The 19,718-nt window shown below is 44.7% G+C and overlaps 1 protein-coding gene across 3 annotated transcripts in view; it reads left to right on the top strand.

Moving 5' to 3' along the window:
• The first annotated feature begins 201 nt into the window (after positions 1-201).
• SORD (sorbitol dehydrogenase) overlaps positions 202-19,718 on the top strand; it is a 31,520-nt gene continuing 12,003 nt past the window's right edge. For all 3 annotated transcript variants that reach the window (XM_084816969.1, XM_084816968.1, XM_084816966.1), the window contains exons 1-6: positions 202-503; positions 6,357-6,390; positions 9,824-9,988; positions 11,038-11,197; positions 14,055-14,173; positions 16,658-16,723. In XM_084816969.1, coding sequence (XP_084673095.1) covers positions 432-503; positions 6,357-6,390; positions 9,824-9,988; positions 11,038-11,197; positions 14,055-14,173; positions 16,658-16,723 — 616 coding nt within the window. In that variant the 5' untranslated portion in view covers positions 202-431. The remainder of the gene's footprint in view (positions 504-6,356; positions 6,391-9,823; positions 9,989-11,037; positions 11,198-14,054; positions 14,174-16,657; positions 16,724-19,718) is intronic.

The following is a 19,718-nucleotide window of genomic DNA, read 5'->3' as shown; positions in this document are numbered from 1 at the left end:
AACTTTGTGTACTCTCGTTTTCATGGTTTTTAATCTTTGGGCGGTTGACAAAGAGCTTCGGCTATGGGGCAGTATAAAAATGTAATAACTCGTATAATAACAGGTCATTGTACTAACGGGACACCTGAGCAGGCCCAAACGCGGCGCGCTTCCTTCGCCGCGGCCCTGCGGGGAGGCATTGCGCACGACACACGCGCTCCTGCTGGGAAGTCGCGATGGCTCAATGCACAAGCGCGGCCTTGGGCGCCGAGCCGGGCAGAGTCCGAGCCTCCTCTCCTCTCCCCTCCCTTCTCCTCCTCCTCGCCCGGGGAGGCCGCTGGACTCTGGCCCCCGCCGCGGATCAAGTTCCCCGCCGCGGCTGAGGGCAGCGAGAGGCTCTCCGAGGCGGCGAGAAGCGGCCGAGGCGCGTCATTGCTCCAGCGGCGGCGGCCATGGCGGCGATGGCAGAGGCAGCGCGGACGAACCTGTCGGTGGTGGTGCACAAAGCCGGCGACTTGCGCCTGGTACGGCCCGTGGGGGCCTCGCAGCCCTTTGGCGCGAGGCGAGGCGGCCGGCCGGGGTCCCTCGGGCTGCCTTGGGGGGGCGGGAAGGCGGCTCGGAGGCTGCTGGGCTTCCCGGAGTGGGAGCGGGGGCTGAAGGGCCGCCTCGCCTCATAAGGTCTGACGGCCCTGCGGGCAGGTGGTTGCCTCCTCGCTGGAAGCGGCTGCCCGCCCCGTTGCGCGCTCAAGGGCGAAACGGCGCAGGCAGCGACGCTGCGGTGTCCAGAGGAAAGAGGCGACAGCGACTCCGGGGTGTCCCAGAATGGTGGCCCGGTGCGCACCCGCCTTCCCCGCACGCGCGGAGAGCAAAGGCAGCGGAGCCCAGCTGAACGCGGCGCTTGGCGTTCGGATGCAAGGACGGGAGAGGCGGGCGGGGGGACGGGGACGCGCGATTTAGGCTGCGATCCTGTGCCCGCTCGCTAAAGAGTAAGCCCCATTGAATACACTAACATTTACTTCTGAATAGACATGTATAGGACTGCACTGTCAGGCTGTGATCCTGTGCACATTTACTTGGGAGTAAGCCACATTGTATTCAATAGAACATATTGTTTCTGAGTAAACATGCATTCATGGATCACTGCCTTGTTGTGGCGAAGGGGCTTGCGTAACTCAGTGAAGCCATAAGCTATGCCGTGCAGGGCCACCCAAGACAGACAGGTCATGGCAGAGAGTTCTGACAAAATGTGGTCCACTGGAGAAGGAAATGGCAACCCACTCCAGTATTCTTGCCAAGAAAACCCCATGGAACGTATCACAAGGCTAAAAGAGATGACGCCGGAAGATGAGCCCCTCAGGTCGGAAGGTGTCCAGTATACTACTGGGGAAGAGCAGAGGGTATTTCCAAGTAGCTCCCGAAAGAGCGAAGTGGCTGGGCCAAGCCAAAAGGACACTCAGCTGTGGATGTGTCTGGTCTGGTGGTGAAAAGAAAATCCGATGCTGTAAAGAACAATATTGTTTAGGAACCTGGAATGTAAGATCAATGAATCAAGGTAAGCTGGAGGTTGTCAAACGTGAGATGGCAAGATTGAACATCGACATCTTGGGAATCAGCAAACTAAAATGGACAAACATGGGTGAATTTAATTCAGGTGACCATCATATCTACTACTGTGGGCAAGAATCCTTTAGAAGAAATGGAGTAGCACTCATAGTCAACAGAAGGGTGGGAAAAGCAGTACTGGAGTACAATCTCAAAAATGATAGAATGATCTCAGAACGAATCAAAGGCAAACCATTCAACATCACAGTAATTCAAGTCTATGCCCTAACCACTGAGGCCGAAGAAGCTGAGGTTGATTGGTTCTATGAAGACCTACAACACCTTTTAGAACTAACACCCCAAAAAGATGTCCTTTTCATCATAGGGGATTGGAATGCTAAAGTAGGAAGTCAAGAAATCACCGGGATAACAGGCAAGCATGGTCTTGGTGTACAAAATGAAGCAGGACAAAGGCTCATAGAGTTTTGCCAAGAGAACACGCTGATCATAGCAGACACTCTTTTCCAACAGCACAAGAAGCGACTCTACACATGGACATCACCAGATGGTCAATATCGAAATCAGATTGATTATGTCCTTTGCAGCCAAAGATGGAGAAGCTCCATACAGTCAGTAAAAACAAGACCTGGAGCTGACTGTGGCTCAGATCGTGAGCTGCTTCTTGCAAAATTTTGGCTTAAATTGAAGAACGTAGGGAAAACCACTAAACCATTCAGGTATGACCTAAATCATATCCCTTATGAATATACGGTGGAGGTGAGGAATATATTTAAGGGATTAGACCTCACAGACAGAGTGCCTGAGGAACTATGGATGGAGGTCCATAACATTGTTCAGGAGGCAGCAACTCAATCCATCTCAAAGAAAAAGAAATGCAAGAAAGCCAAGTGGCTGTCTGATGAGGCTTTACAAGTAGCTGAGGAAAGAAGGGAAGCGAAAAGCAAGGGAGAAAGGGGAAGATATATCCAACTGAATGCAGAGTTCCAGAGAATAGCAAGGAGAGACAAGAAGGCCTTCTTAAATGAACAATGCAAAGAAATCGAGGAAAACAACAGAATGGGAAAGACGAGAGATCTTTTCAAGAAAATCGGAGATCTCAAGGGAACGTTTTGTGCAAAGACGGGCATGATAAAGGACAAAGAAGGCGGGGACCTAACAGAAGCAGATGAGATTAAGAAGAGGTGGAAAGAATACTCAGAAGAACTATACAGGAAAGATCTTAATGTCCCTGAGAGCCATGATAGTGCGGTCACTGAACTTGAGCCGGCCATCCTCGAGAGTGAAGTCAAGTGGGCCTTAGGAAGCATTAGTAACAACAAAGCTAGCAGAGATGACAGTCTTCCAGCTGAGCTATTTAAAATCCTAAAAGACGATGCTGTTAAAGTGCTGCGCTCAACATGCCAACAAATTTGGAACACTCAACAGTGGCCACAAGACTGGAAAAGGTCAGTTTACATTCCATTTCCAAAGAAGGGCAATGCCAAAGAGTGTTCAAACTACCGTACAATTGCACTCATTTCACATGCCAGCAAGGTGATGCTCAAAATCCTACAAGCTAGGCTTCAGCAGTATGTGAACCGAGAACTACCGGAAGTACAAGCTGGGTTTCGAAGAGGTAGAGGAACTAGAGATCAAATCGCCAACATTCTCTGGATCATGGAGAAAGCAAGAGAATTCCAGAAAAACATCTATTTCTGCTTCATTGACTACGCTAAAGCCTTTGATTGTGTGGATCACAACAAACTGTGGCAAATTCTGAAAGAGATGGGAGTACCAGACCACCTTACCTGTCTCCTGAGAAACCTGTACGAGGGCCAAGAAGCAACAGTAAGAACCAGACATGGAACAACCGATTGGTTCAAAATTGGGAAAGGAGTACGACAAGGCTGCATATTGTCGCTCTGCTTATTTAACTTATATGCAGAGTACATCATGAGAAATGCCGGGTTGGATGAATCACAGGTCGGAATTAAGATTGCTGGGAGAATTATCAACAACCTGAGATATGCAGACGATACCACCCTAATGGCAGAAAGCGAAGAGAATCTAAAGAGCCTCTTGTTGAGGGTGAAAGTGGAGAGTGCAAAAGCTGGTCTGAAACTCAACATTAAAAAAATGAAGAACATGGCATCTGGCCACATCACTTCCTGGCATATGGAAGGAGAAGAAATGGAAGCAGTGACAGATTTTACTTTCTTGGGCTCCAAGATCACCGCAGACGGTGACTGTAGCCATGAAATTAAAAGACGCTTGCTCCTTGGGAGGAAAGCTATGGCAAACCTAGACAGCATAGTAAGAAGCAGAGACATCACTTTGCTGACAAAGGTCCATCTAAGCAAAGCTATGGTTTTCCCAGTAGTAATATATGGCTGTGAGAGCTGGACTATAAGGAAGGCTGAACGCTGAAGAATTGATGCTTTTGAACTGTGGTACTGGAGAAGACTCTTACGAGTCCCCTGGACTGCAAGGAGGTCAAATCAGTCCATCCTAAAGGAAATCAACCCTGACTGCTCATTGGAAGGACAGATACTGAAACTGAAGCTCAAATATTTTGGCCACCTAATGCGAAGAGAAAACTCCCTGGAAAAGACCCTGATGCTGGGAAAGATTGAAGGCAAAAGGAGAAGGGGATGGCAGAGGATGAGATGGCTGGATAGCATCACCAATGCAATGAATATGGACTTGAGCACACTCCGGGAGAGAGCAGAGGACATGAAGGCCTGGCGTGCTATGGTCCATGGGGTCACGAAGAGTTGGACATGACTTAACGACTGAACAACAACAACAACAAACATGCATAGGCTTCATAGGCTGTTCATAGCTGTAGAACTCCTGTGCTTCATCAGGAAACTGTTTTATTCCAAGCTGGATCATTGACCCATCTAGCTCAGAGTCAGCCCTGTGCTTTCCAGATGTCTTGGACCATATTTCCCATAATGCTGGGTGGAGGATGATAGGAGTTGTAGTCCCAACGCACCTGGAGGGCACCAGGGTGGGCAATGCTGGTCTGGACAAATATATCACATTTCTAAATGCTAGGATCACCATGTTTAAGGGTAGGCATGAACAAGAAATGAGAGCTTTCTAGGTGCCACAATCAGATTCTTAGGTTATTATTGGGATTTTGCCATCATGGGATACCTGCCACCCAGATCCAATGATCTGTTTGCTCACTGTTTAAACATTAAATACTTCCTTTCATGCTCTGCTTCACCTCCACAGCCATTTCAGGTATATTATCTCACTTTCCTCTTCTTTATGAATCACTTATTAGCTTTAAATGGCAAAGATGCCAGACTGCGTGTACTTTCTCTGGGGTTTTAAAATTTGGACACTGTATATAGAGTTGCGAGGAAGACAACGGGAAATTCTATCTGAGTCTTCACTGAATTTGCTAATTGTATTATTTCCCCCCCCCCCGCAAGTATTTCTTCTCTGATTAAAACTGATGTGCCATCAACGATTATGTAGAAAATAGCAGAAAACCATAGTTTGTATTCACGTTATGAACTTTGCCATTTTCTGCTAAGTGGGAAGACTTAATTTTTTAAAATAGCTCTGGGTTCATTCCCATACTCAGTTTCTTATGTGAAAAATAAGCTCATCTTTTAAATTCTTAGGAAGCATCTGGACAGAGCAAAATTAGAAAGATTAACAGCGCAATCCATGCATATCTACTCTGAAGCATGTCCCTGCTGAGTTCAATGGAAGATACACCCAGTTAAAAGGGTATATTTACTTTAAAAAAAATTATATTGAACGTGGTGGGATTTACTTCTGAGTAAACTTAATTAGGATCAAGCTGGTACTTCTTAGCTGAACATTTCTGGGTCCAAGAATATGACGTGTAAGTTAACATTTGTTTCCCCTGGGTTTTCGTTAGCACTACCTAATTAATTTGTCTTATTTAAGGGCAAGCATTGTGCTTGTAGATTTAGCTTCACAGCAATTTTTGGAGGTTTCCTCTTTCATGGTATACCCACAAGTTGCTCAAGTATGTTTGTTTGTTTTATGTCATTCAGTTATCAGCCTTTGAGCAGTGTTCTACCAGTCCAAACCGAGTACCATTGCTCCTTGGACTGGAAAAGAATTTAGTAGGCCAACTGATTTCAATGGTGCAGCTAGGTAATTTTAGACCCTGGACTTAATAGTCTGATGGTCTCCCCCACCCTTTAGACTGCCTTATGTAGCACATAACGAAGATTTCTCATCCCCCTGCCCAACTGCCATTCTTATACTTTACAACTGCTTACAGCTGTATCCATGCTTTACAACTGCTTTATTTACTACATTTCTGTACTGCCCAATAGCCAAAGCTCTCACAAAAACTAAACCCCCAAAATACAACATGATAAAACAGAAAACTTCCAAAGTTTAAAACAGCATAAAAATGAAGTAAAAACTAGAGTAAATGCTGGCAGCAGTGTAAAGTCCTGAAAACACTAGAACACATTTTAAAAAATGCGGAAGGGCTAAAAAGTGTGGGAAATACAGAGGTGAAAAGACCACAATGTAGGCACGAGGCAAGCCTCTCTGGGGAGGGAATGCCACAACCGGGGTCCCACCACTGAATAGGCCTTAGTAGCCACCCATTATTTCTGCTTCTATATTCCTGATATGTTACCATGTTTGTCAGTGCTGATTAAAATCATCATCATCTGAGCATGTGCAGTTTTGCACCGTGACTACAGGAATAAAATGGAGTTTGCTTTTGGTGTCCTCATCACCTGCTGCTCTCTGCCTGACTTGGCCCATAATATAATCCTGGAGTATGCAGCAGCAAGCTGAATGTTGTTTATTTTGTCTCCTTGCAGGAAAATCGACCAGTACCTGAACCAGGTCCCAATGGTAGGTCCGTATAGGCTAGTTGCTGTTCCTCTTGTGAATTTTTAAAAAAATGTATGTTATGCCTCTCATTCATTCATTCATTCAAAATATTATATACCACTTCCCATTTTAAATATCCCAAAGTGCTTTATAACAAATGATAAAACAATACATCATTATAAAAGCAGGACAACATTTAGATAAATTAATGGTTGAGAAAAGCCAGGGTAAACAAGTAAGTTTTAATAAAGATTGAAAGCACATGATCATTGGTGCCTGTTATATAGCAGAGGGAAGGCTATTTCAGAGGAAGAGTGCCACCACAGAGAAGGCCTGTTTCCATGTTGTTACCAGGATGTGGCACGGACAACAAGGCCTCCCTTGAAGATTGTAGTGGTCTAGCAGGTTGGGTAGGTGATCTTTCAGGTAACCTGGTCCTAAGTTGTTTAGGGCTTTATATGTCAATAATAATACCTTGAACCTGGCCTGGCAGCAAACTGGCATCCAGTGCAGCTCTTACAGCACAGGATGCTATGTGCACATTACAAGGCACTCCACTCAATAGCCTCACTGCAGCATTCTGCACTAACTGCATCTTCAGAACCAGCCTCAAGGGCAGCCCTGCATAGATAGCATTACAGTAGTCCAGTCCTTAGTTACATGAATGGTTGATATATTGGTTACAAAATAAAGGCAGCCTCATTCCTTGTTCAGATGATATCTCCAACTACCTCTTTTGCTTCACTTTGCTTCCAATACATTTTGTCCAATAAAAGTCTAATGAACCATTTGAATTCTGAATTTTCTATTCACTCTTCAAGGCATTTAGGGCGCAATCCTATGGGGATAGGCGGCCGCCTCCAAACTCACAGGTGACTGCCTATCCAAAGGAGAAACACGGAGGGGATCGTTCCCTCTGCGCTTCTCCTGCCCTGCATTTGCAGCTAGACAGCTGATATCGGCTGTCTAGCTGCAGGAAGGTGGAGAGAGGGAGGAGGCGATAGGATGTATCCTATGTACGATAGGGTGTGTCGTACAAGCATTTCCGTCCTCCCCACCCCGGAACTCCCCCTGGAACGCCCCATTTTGGCCACTCTGTGCTCCTTTTCTGAGCGTGGAGTGCGGGGCTGTTCTGTGCTGCCGGCGAGGCAGTGCGGAAGGGGGGGAAGGTTGGTTCTCCGGGAACCGACCTTGGAGCGTGGGCTCTGAGGTCGGTTCCCGGAAACCCACATATCCTGTGGGTGTCTAGCCACTCCCTCCCTGGCATTCCCTGTTGAGGGGGAATGACTTTTCCCTGTAAGAGCGGATGTTGATTTTTGAAAGATTTTCAAAGTTAATGCACAAAGATTGGGGTGCTCAGAAGACTGCAGTGGCTACTTCCATGACTACGAAAAAATGCATTTTGCGATTTATGTAGCCAAAGTGGTAGCTGCTGCATCTTTCATATGCACCTGTTTTAGTCATTACACTGGTCATATTAGAGACAATATTGAAAGGGAGAATGCTGTGTTTTGTCAGGGAGATTCAGAATTTTAAGTTCATGATTGATTTTATATCATTTTATTTAGATTTGTGTAAATTTTATTTAGGTTTATGTACATTTAATTTATATGAACTTGTATTTAAATAGGGACAACATTTTAAAAGGGGAATACTATGGAGAGCTCAAATTTTATGTTTGTCCTATATAATTTGGTATCATTAGTATCAATTATATTGGCTACTGTGTTACTTTTATACACAGGGGCCCCTCTTATCTTTGGTTATTTGTCAGCATGAGGTTCAAAAGTTAAAGTTAATAGTCATTCTGCAGGAGTAGGCGAGACATAGAAGTTATAAATATTTACTGTACTTTTAAACTGCCCAATAACTGAAGTTCTCTGGGCGGTGTACAATACCTTTAAAACATAAAATACAAATGATAAAACAAAAACCAGCCCAGGATAAAAACCAAGATAAAACTATTAGCAATGAATAAAACCATCTCAGCACATAAAACCAAATTAAAACCAGCAACAGAATAAGATACTTAAAGCACTGAAAACAGCTCTTAAAATGCCTTGGAGAATAAAAAGGCATTCACCTGGTGCTGGAAAGACCATAATGTAATCTGGGGAGAGTGTTCCCAAATGCGGTGGTACCACTGAAAGGGCCCTCTTTCTTGTAGCCTCCCACCTCACCTCATTTGACAGGGGTACCCAGAGGAGGGCCTCAGACAATGGACTTAATGTCCAGTCCAGGTAGGTTAAAGAACCATAGTAAGCACCAGAAGGCAAAAGGAATGGTCTCAGGTAGAGAATACTCGAGAGGGAAGGATGGCAAGATGGAAGTAGCAGGGTTACAAGTAGGGTTGCCACCTGCCCAGGGGGAAGTGGGTCCTAATTTTGGGGGGGGGGCACAGGTGACCAAAGCAAAGGGATAATCCAGTTTGTAGCCTTAGAAATGCATCCTGGGAAATGCATCCTGGGGTATGCATCTGCCCAGAGGCCACTGGTATCTAGTGCAAGTGTGAGCCAATGAGATCTGTGTGTAATGCTGATGGCATTGGCACTTCTGTAAGCAGTAGAGGGCTATGGTGCTGTTTCAGCTTTTGTACAAGATGGTTTTGTGCTCTGTTCTGCTTGGTCACCCACTATTACTGATTGATTGATTTGTTGCATTTATGTTCTGCCTTTTCCACCAAGGAGCCCAAGGTGGCATACAGGATCCCCCTTTTCTCCATTTTATCCTCACAACAACCTTGTGAGGTAGGTTAGGCTGAGAGTCAGTGACTGGCCCAAAGTCACCCAGTGAGCTTCACAGCCAAGTTGGGACTTGAATCTGGGTTTCCCCAGTCCATTGCATCACATTGGCTCACTCCCTTCCTCCCACCTTGGTCAGCGCTCAGTACTTCTGAAGGTGACGGTGCAATGCAACATATCTCAGAGGTTTTTAAAGAAATAGGATCTGCCTTCAGAAAGTGGTCACCCTAATCACCAGTACAAAGATAGTGAACAGGTGGATTAAAGTGTGGACATGACTTGGCAGGTAACTTGGGACAGGAACCATGGAATCTAAGCAACGACTGGCAAACACAACTGGCTGCAGTTCAAACTTGTCTGCATTTGATAACATATCTCTAAAATGTTCTTCACATCTTCTGGAAAGGAACAGGAAAAGAAATATCAATATTGCAAACATTTCTAATTAGCAAATAATTTGAAACACAAATATTTAAAAGCCTTCCACTATTTTCTTGGCATTGGGTAGAATCCAGACTTCGTAATCCTTAGAGCTGACCCATTGAAACCAATTGGATGTCAGCTAGTTGGCTACCTTAAATCCCATTGATTTCTATGGGCCTAGTTTTAAGGATGACTAAATTTGGGTCCAACCCATCACCTTTAATGTCTTTGTGCCGCAAATAACAGACTTTTCCTGGAGGAGATTTCACTCCACGATTTGTCTCTTCCAGAGGTGCTGCTAAAGATGCATTCGGTTGGGATCTGTGGCTCTGATGTCCACTATTGGCAGCATGGACGGATTGGGGATTTTGTTGTGAAGAACCCAATGGTGCTGGGCCATGAAGCTTCAGGAACTGTTGTCAAAGTAGGGTCCTCAGTGACCAAACTAAAGACAGGTGAGGAGAGGATGTTCCCCAGTTCATAGACCTCTTTCCTCTTAATAACCGGTGGGTAGGCTTTTAGTGATTATTTATTTATAACAATGTTTATATACTGCAGGGGTGCACAGCTCGTGGCCTTCTTAGCCCTGTTGTGCAGCCCACTCCAGGTCCCCCTGCTGCTGCTGTGAAAGCTGCTACTGCTGGAAAAAAACACAGTAGTGTGGCAGTAAAGCAGGATTGGAGGTACGGGCGTGAGGAGAAGGTCGCCTCGTCCTTCCCCTGTGATGGCAAAACAACCTGGATCACAGCTTTGCTGCCACTAATGACAGTAGTAAAACTGCAATTGGGGTGGGGAGGGAGGTTTAGCTTCCTCTTGTCCCCTAGCAGCTCCATTGCTAATAGTCATGGTAAAGCAGTGATTGGGTCAGGGGCCCTGGGGTGTGTGTGTGTGCGTGTGCGTGTGTGTGTATATGCATATATGTACCTATTTATTTATTTATTTATTTATTAATTTCATACACATAAGAGCCATGCTGGATCAAACCGAACGTCTCTCTAGTCCAGCATTCTATTAACACAGTGGCCAACCAGATGCCTGTGAGAAACCCACAAATGGGACATGAGTGCAACAGCACCCTCCTGCTCATGTTCCTCAGCAACTGGTTCTAGAGGAAATATATAGTCGTCATGATTAGCAGCCATTGATAGCCTTCTCCTCCATTAATTTGCCTAATCCCCTTTTAAAGCCATCCAAATTGGTGGCCATCACCGCATCTTCTGGTAACAAATTCCATAGTTTAACTCTGTGCTGCATACATATGTGTATTTGTGCCCATGTCCATCCCTGGGCACCCCAGCAAACACCCAGTGCTGTCCTGGGACTGAATCTGCTTGCCACATTTGGAACAGATGGATATGTGATCATCCATGTGAATGTTTCCAGGGGTCCTAGAAGAGCAGTGAACCAGGAAACTCCCAGTTCCAACTCACCAACTCCTGCCATGAACTCCCAAGTGACGTTAGTTGTTAGTCTTTAATCTTGCTGCATTCTCACTGTCTCCCAGGTGACAGAGTGGCTGTTGAGCCTGGGGTTCCTCGAGAAGTAGATGAATACTGCAAAACTGGGCGCTACAACCTGTCTCCAACCATCTTCTTCTGTGCAACCCCTCCTGATGATGGGAACCTGTGCCGCTATTACAACCACGATGCCAACTTTTGCTACAAGTTAGTTGCAAATACCTGTTGGAGGCCGCATGTTGTGGAGCAGGTCCAAATTGAATTCCTCCTCTGAGTTCGTTTGGACGAAAAGGGAGAGGAATTTCTGCTTTCATGACTCTAGCCTGCACAAGGTCATGGCTGGGTCATCAGATAAAATGGGAAATAATAACTTACAAACAATTAAAATAGGGATATTTGAGCACCCTTCTTACCATGCCTTTGTGCTCCTCCACTTGTTTTCAGTTCTAGTTAAAGTGGCATTTAAGAGTTCCTGTCAACTTTTATGACCTTCATTAAGTTGGTGTCTGACTGATAATATTTTTAGATGTTACACAATAAACTTCAACCAACCAACGAAACCAAGTGAAGCCAGTTGTGCACCATTACTATTGACGGTGATCTGGCTGTTTGCCAGGAAGAAAGACAATGTGTCCTTATTTTATATTAGTTCCCTTGTGACTTCTAAAAATTTAACATGAGTTCTAGAATTCAATGAGTAAAGGAATCCACCGGTATGGTAGTATTCTGATCTACTTGGTCAAATCTCTGAGTTTCTCTTATTGCTGTTTATAAATCTTCTGAAAAGAAATAATGAGATGGTAACTCTTGTAGACCATCCATATTCATTCAGTGCTAAAACCAAAGCAGATTGCAAGTAGTTACTGAAAGATCTCTTTTTAAAAAACTCTAGATATTATGGAAAGTGAAATAACGGTTGCTATTTATTGTTATGTAGTGCACAGAGCATATACAATTTTAGGGTCTAATACAGCCTAAAATTAAGAAAGTAACCTAAAATTCTCATTGATACAATTTGGCATAAGCTCAATTTGGTGAAGTAAGACATTGGGGCTGTTCACACAACATGCTAACCCACACTCAGTGGTTGAGTGTGGGTTGTTGTTGAACTGTGGATTGTTTGTTGAACTATGACTTAACGTGTTGTCTGAACCCAGGCCATTTTCCACAGGGTGGCTTGTTAACCATGCAGTGTGGCTTGTTAACCATCCTGAACAACCCAACAACACACCATGGGTTCTCAAGGTGGCTTATTCGAGAAAAATAAGCCACACTGCATGATTAACAAGCCACCCTATGGAAAATGGCCTGGGTTCAGACAATATGCTAACCCACGGCTCAACAACACTTGAACCACTGAGTGTGGTATGAACCCAGTCTTTAAGAATTGAGATAGAAGGACAATAATAGGGAAGATATCCCAGTTCTTTTGTGTAACTCCGATCTGTGTTTGCTTCTTGAAGGCTGTATACTGTTCCGTTTTCTTCATCTCAAAGGCCTGATGCAAATGTAATGTTTCCTGATCTCTGATTAAGAGATTGAGAAATGTTGTAGGCACCATGCCAAAAAAGGGCCTTTGCGCATCTGTAAAAAGGTCTATTTCTGCTTCATTGACTATGCTAAAGATTGAAGGCAAAAGGAGAAGGGGACGGCAGAGGATGAGATGGCTAGATAGCATCACCGATGCAATGAATATTTATTTATTTATTTATTTATTCATTCATTCATTCATTTCATTTCTATACCGCCCAATAGCCGAAGCTCTCTGGACTTGAGCATACTCCAGGAGAGAGCGGAGGACAGGAAGGCCTGGCATGCTGTGGTCCGTGGGGTCACGAAGAGTCGGACACGACTGAATGACTGAACAAAACAAAAAATTTAAAGAAGTGCTCAGGGAATTATTTTAAAAATTCTAGGGGTCTGGTAACTAGGAGTCTTCCTAAAATAATAGGATTCTTCAGCATCAAATAAAGACACCTGGAGGGTTGGTAAAACAAGTTGAGCTAATAATATGAGTGAGAGAGCATAAATGAGATTAGCAGCAAGTTTAAAACAAAGGAGGTGATTTTGTTCCTGCACACAAGTAACTTGTTGAATTTTTTTGTGGCCAAGAGCTTTGAGGCATAATTGCATATGTAGGTTCAAAAAAGATTAGACAGCTGGCATACGATTCATCCTCATTCTCTGAGTGTCACTAAATCTCTAATAGCTGGTAGTGAATGACAGGATTATGGAAGCCCAGTGGCTTCTCACATTCTTACTCAGAAAAACCAAGTATTAGCTAACGCCGAAAGCATCAGAGGGGGGGGGGGAGAGAGAGAGAGAGTGAGAGAGAGAGAAGCCCAGATGGATGATTACACTGACCTGTGAATTTCAAGGACTGCCAGTTAACTATGTAGGTAGCAAGCAACTTGCTCCCATCAGAATTTACGCTGAGAAATCACACTCTCTCTTTTAGGGTATAGACCTATGCATGTTTAGACAGAAAAAAAGTCCTATAGTTGGGGGGATGCTGGGAGTTGTAGGAGTTTTTTCTATCTAAGCATGTGTAGGATTGCACCCATAGACAATTAATGTTTGTGCTTCAACAATTTGGAGATGTGCCTGGTTTTAAGGTTTAGCCACCCAAATCTGAGTTAATGGATAGATATGTGGGACTGCATGTCAGAACAGAGACTAGAACTTTGATCAGATCTAGTGGAAAGGAGAGCATATCTGTTGTTTTGAATGTGCCTCATTAATGATGATTCGAAGTTAGTAGAACATGATATAGAGCCATTACTTCAGAAGACACAACAGGAACTCAAGGTATGGTCCAAGGGAAATGTCTCATGGGTAGGCAGGATGGTTATGATGGAATGAAGCTGGTGCCTAAATGTATGTTTCTTTTTCTGCTGTTGGCCTTTGTAGACCCACAGAAAAGGCTTAGCTATAGAGCAGCCTTTTCCAACCTGAGAGTAAGCACCCAGCTTTTAGAACATTGATTCTGAAGATGGAAAGTATAACTTCCATTTTCACTCAAAGGCCCTTTTGTTAACCGTTTCTCTGCACTATCTTGTTGCAGGCTTCCAGATAATGTCACCTTTGAGGAAGGTGCCCTCATTGAACCCCTATCTGTGGGGATCCATGCTTGCAGGAGAGCTGGAGTGACTTTGGGTAGCAAAGTCTTCATTTGTGGTGCTGGTATGGCATTTTGTCATTGTTTTGCATTTCATTGCTTTTCCATGTCCCATGTCCACTTCTGTCAGTCAGCCCAAGGGATGGTGCATGCATGATACATGCCCTGGGGATGTCACCAAAAACAGCTTCCTCAAGACAAATGTTCTTTGTCTTGGACATAATCTTTGGGACCACTTATCATCAGTGGTGTAATGGAGTGAGGGCTTGCAGGGATGCAGCTCCAGCACTTTTTGATTAGCTGGAACGCCGATGTCATCTGCCAAATCCCACCGCTCAGAGAATTTCCTGTTCCGTTGGAGCTTATTTATTTATTACATTTCTAAACCACCAGCTGAAGCTCTCTGGATGGTTCACAACAATTAACACCGTAGAATACAACATGATACAGTATAATAGTTTAAAACCACAGTATAAATAAAAGTAAAAACCAAGATAAAACCTAGCAGCAATGTAAAGATTAAAAATACAGATTTAAAACAACAGAAATTGAAAGAGTAAAATGCCTGGGAAAATAAAAAGGTGGCTTAGCTGCAGTCCTCACAGTAGCTGGGGGAAATGAATTTTCACAGCAACAATATGTTGTTATGAGCTATCCTAGTTCTAATGCAAAGTATTTGGGAGTGGCCTCTCTTTGAAAGGTCAGTGAAGGCCCATTTACAAAAACCTGGTTGTGGTGGAGGTGAAAACCACTAGGATTGGTTTGTTTATATGGATCACTACAACTGTCTGAATTTTGGGGCGCTCCTTAGGAGTGTGGCTGTGGGGAATGTCATGCTGAGTGGATGCACTTCAAAATGTACTGCCACACCACTGCTTGTCATGTATTCCACCACCACGATGTTATGGGTCTCTCTACTCCTCCCTCCAGAAAGAGCCTAGTGGTTGCTCTGTGTGGAGGTGGGGCCAATGTGGAGACACCACAAGATGGGTGCAGTCTGCAGGCTGGGGGCTCCGATTTCAGTGGGGGTGTGAATCCGTTCTGGGTTTCAGTCGGAACCAGCCAGAACTCTAAATGAGCCCCATCCACCAAATAGATGCAGCACTTTGGATAGCTCCCCTAGTCCCAATGGTGCAGTTAGGAAATTGTATACTCAGCATGTAACTCCTCTGCTGAGGGAACTGCACTGGCTGCCTATTCGCTACTGGGCCAGGTTTAAGGTTGTAGTACTAGCGTACAAAGCCCTAAATAACTTGGGACCAGGATACCTGAGAGAGTGCCTTCTCCCTTACTAACCTGCCTGGTCACTGAGGTCATCGGAGGGCATGCTCCTGTGGCTCCACACGGACCTATGGCCCGATTGGAGTCCACCCGGAGAAGAGCCTTCAGTGTGTTGGCCCCCTTTCTTTGGAACTCCCTGCCCCTGGAGGTCAGGCAGGCACCAACACTGTGCTGTTTCCGGTGCCTCCTGAAAACAGCATTGTTCCAGGATGCGTTCCTTAATTGATCAGTCATGGTTTCCATTGGTATTCTGTTTTTTAAAATAGCATAATTTTAATCTGGTTTTTAAAATCTTTTTATCCTTTTACTGCTTTATCCCTTGCGTTCACCACTCCAAAATCCGTTCTAGGTATGGAGCAGTATGTAAAGATTGCAAATAAATAAATAAAGCTGTGGGCTTGCAGCCTTTCAGGGGGTCTCCCTCTTCAGATGGCCATGTGTAATGCTCCACTTACTTCAAAATGTGTTAAGCCAGTCCTGCTGCGTTTGGGGACCCTCCTGCTCATTCTGCTAAGTGGGGCCCTGGACCTGTGCCCTGAAGTACTGCCCCCCACCTTCTGACTTACTTTGATTACAAAGTACTCTTCTCCTCCCCCAGAATCTTTTGACTTCCAGCCCCTTCATCAGTGCTGGCTCCAGGTTTTGGGGCCCTCTCATCACCACTGTCACCAGCTGCTCTTCCTCCTGCTCTTTCTCAACATTGCCACCACTTGCTCCCTTGAGAGGCAGAGAGCCAGTGAGCAAGCAGGAAGCGGCCTCTCCTGCCCCTCCTCACCACCACCAGTGATGTCCAGGCTGTAGCAAGAGTAGGGTGGACAAGCAGGTTGCAATGGTGAAGAAGAGAAAAAATTCCAGGGTGGTGCCCAATCATGCCTACTGTTGATGCTGGCCCTACTCTTCATTTTCTATAGATGAGGTGTAAGGCAGATAGAAATTGGGGAGAAGGCCTTCTTGGTGGTGGCATCCCCATCTTTGGAAATCTCTCTCCAGAGAGGTTCACCTGGCACCGACTCTAGTTTTGGCGCTAGACAAAGACCTTTTTACGCTCCCAGGCTTTAAAAACTGTTTTGACTGCTGCTTTCAGCTGCTATATTGTTATTGTTTTATGATTGTGTTCTTTTTATGCTAATTATTTTCGTTATGAATATTGTAAACATTTGTCGAAGGGCAGTATAAAGAACTATACAATAAAGAGAACACCTCTCTCTCTCTCTCTCTCTCTCTCTCTCTCTCTCTCTTCCCTCCTTCCCTGTCTGCTCTTTTTTCAGGACCTATTGGGCTTGTGACTTTGCTTATTGCTAAGGTAATGGGGGCTGCACAAGTCGCGATAAGTGGTAAGGAAGGCTTCAATCTGTTCAGCCCTTTATGTTTTAACAACTGGCAGTTCTGTCTGTCAGGTTTATGCAGGATTAAGTACTAGGCTGAGGAAAACATTGGTGATATTGCAAGAATTTCTACTCCTGTGAATCACTAGAATTAGGCAAACTGATGGCCTGTTCCATCTATGCATGAAGATTCATAGAGTTGGAAGGGAACTCAAGAGACCATCTAGCCTACCCCCTGCTGATGCAAGGAATCCATTACGACATAATTTCTGCATAGGAGCCCATCCAGCCTTTGCTTAAAATTCTCTAACATAGGAGACTCTGTTCCATTGCCAAACAGCCTGTACCACCAGGAAATTCTTCTGAAGGACTAGTTGAAATAGGGATTCATGGACTGTGTAAAATCCGCTCTGTCTATGTTCCATGGATTGTCAGACAGCTTTCATTCCATCGTCCGCCCACAGACAGATGCGAATATTTTTTTCCATCATGTGGAAAAATACGGAAATAATTACATAAATATTTACGTAAGTATTTACATAATTTACCTCAGTACGTAACATTTAGTGTATAGTCCTCCATTCCATTCAACGTTTCCTTGGCAGAAGCTTACATATTTTTCTATGGATTTATATGCGTAAATTTTGGGAAAACAAAAAAATCATCCGAAAGTCCTCGGACTCCGCACGGCCTGAGGGGGGCGCTCCGCAGTAGATTCCGCAGGTTGGATTCTTAGAAATCCGAGCTCATTTTAATCCGTCTCAAATTTCTCCAGCATTGGAGAAGTTGAAATCCCCTTTCTTGTAATTTGAACCCATTGGTTCAAGCCCTACCCTCTGAAACAACAGTGAACAAATTTGCTCCATCATCTATGTCATAGCCTTTCAAATATTTGAAGAGGGCGATCATATTGCCTCTTAGGGCACAATCCTATTGGGATTCTGTCAGACTCCGGACTCGGAGGCTGACTGAAATCCTATGCAGAGTGGGAGAAGCACAGAGGCGATCTTCACACCTGAGCTCCCCCCACTTGGCAATTTAGCTAGACAGGCATCTTCGCCTGTCTAGCTGAGGTGTTGGGGAGGGGGAAGGCTGGAGGCTGGGAAGGCTGGGGATAGCTTGTATCCCCGCTTCCCCAGTCCCCTCCCTGCACACCGGCATGCTCCCTTTCCCCACTCTCTGAGCTCACATTTGCGAGCTCATACAGGCAGCCGGCATGGTTCTCTCTGCACTGGCAGGGAGCGGGAGAGGGCCTCGGATTCCTGGGTCCGAGGTCGGAGTGCTGACGCTGACCTCGGATCCAGGAATCCGAAATATCCTATGGCCCCCCAGACACTGCCTAGGGGCCACAGGATTGCTCGTTTAATCATTTCTTCTCCAAGCTAAGCGTGCCCAGTTTCCTCACAAGCCCGCTTAGTGACAATTAGCATTTTTTGAGGATTGCTGCAGATTCCTGTGTGCCACTGAAGCTTGCCGCCTTGTGCTGGCATAATTCCTGGTACACTTGTGTCTTACCTCTTCATTTAAAGAGCAGGAAGCTCAGATGTTCACTGAAGTCTTTGTTGAACCCTAAACAGCAAAGAGTCTTGTGGCACCTTGAAAGTGAACAGATTTATTTGAGCAGAAGTTCTCATGGACAAGAGGTTCCTCCATTGACTGTACAAAGATTTTGGCTCAGTTGGCAGATGTATGAATGAGTATATATTAAAAAAACAGTAAACAGTGGAGCAAAAGTATCATGAGGTCTGAGACATTTTAGTGGAAAGCTCAAGTCATAGAATCATAGAATAGTAGGGTTGGAAGGGGCCTATAAGACCATCGAGTCCAACCCCCTGCTCAGTGCAGGAATCTAAATATATATAAGAAGAGCATAACAGCAATAATTGGTGATAGCATCTTTCTAGCTTTACTCTGCTAATTTAATATCTGAGATGGGAGGGTGCTACTGCATTTGTGTTCTGCTTGTGGGCTTCTCATGGGCATCTAGTTGGCCATTGTGGGAACAGAATGTTGGACTAGATAGGCTGCTGGTCCTGCTCTTATGTTCTTAGAAATCCTTGGTCAGTGAGGACATGGCACTGTTACCAGAATTTGATCAGCCTAAATCTGAGATTCACTTCTACAACTGAAGAGGCAGATGTTTTCAATGCATTTGCTTTATTCCTCTGCAAATACAATAACCTCAGCAGGCACTTAATTGCCCCTTGAATAGCCTTTTTGAATTGCCCCTTATTTTTTAGTTCCTGCTCTCATGAGGGAGGGAGGGGGCTTCAATGACTGATTTCCTCTCATCTTTTTCTCTTTTCATTTTTATATGGTGAAATAGTGCCATTTAAATACTAAGAAAAGAAAAAAGAGGGGAAATAAGTAATTAAGGGTGCAATCCTATGCATGTTTAGACAGAAAGAAGTCCTACAACTCCCAGCACAGCTGGCTGGGGAATGCTGGGAGCTGTAGGACTTTTATTCTGTCTAAACATGCACATGATTGTGCCCTCAAGTATCCCTGTGAGGAATGGGAACTGACAATAAAGGGGAAATTAGGCAGGACAGTTCAGACTAGAGGCTGTTCATCAGCAATCCCACTGCTACCCTCAGGAGGAAACTATAAAAGAGGCAAAACCAGCAAGCAGGAAGCTTTTAATTACTGTTGGGAGCTTTGCCGAACACAACTTACTTCTAAATAAATGTTATATGAGGATCTTGGCAATGGGCATTGCATGATATAGTGCTATATTAAGTGCTGTGCCAAACCTCCATTTTAATTCTCCTTCCAGCTGATTGTGGAAAAGCAATGCCTCAGCAGTGTTAAAGGCACAATAAACTTAACAGATTTACAGTGCAATCCTGTGCACATCTATTCCGAAAGAAGTCACGTTGAGTTCAATGGGACCTACTCCCAGTGAAGTATGTATAGGATTTCAGCCTTAATGTAGCACGATGTTTCATGGACTCGAGCCTACTTTGTCAGATGCAAGGAATGTTATCCACAGTTGGCAAATATA

Source organism: Heloderma suspectum, chromosome 11 (genome assembly GCF_057233095.1).
Source record: "Heloderma suspectum isolate Gila_16-S chromosome 11, 16-S_ref, whole genome shotgun sequence".
Classification (NCBI taxonomy): domain Eukaryota; kingdom Metazoa; phylum Chordata; class Lepidosauria; order Squamata; family Helodermatidae; genus Heloderma; species Heloderma suspectum.
The sequence above is the reverse complement of the archived record's forward strand: the minus strand, read 5'-3'. Positions and strand labels throughout refer to the sequence as shown.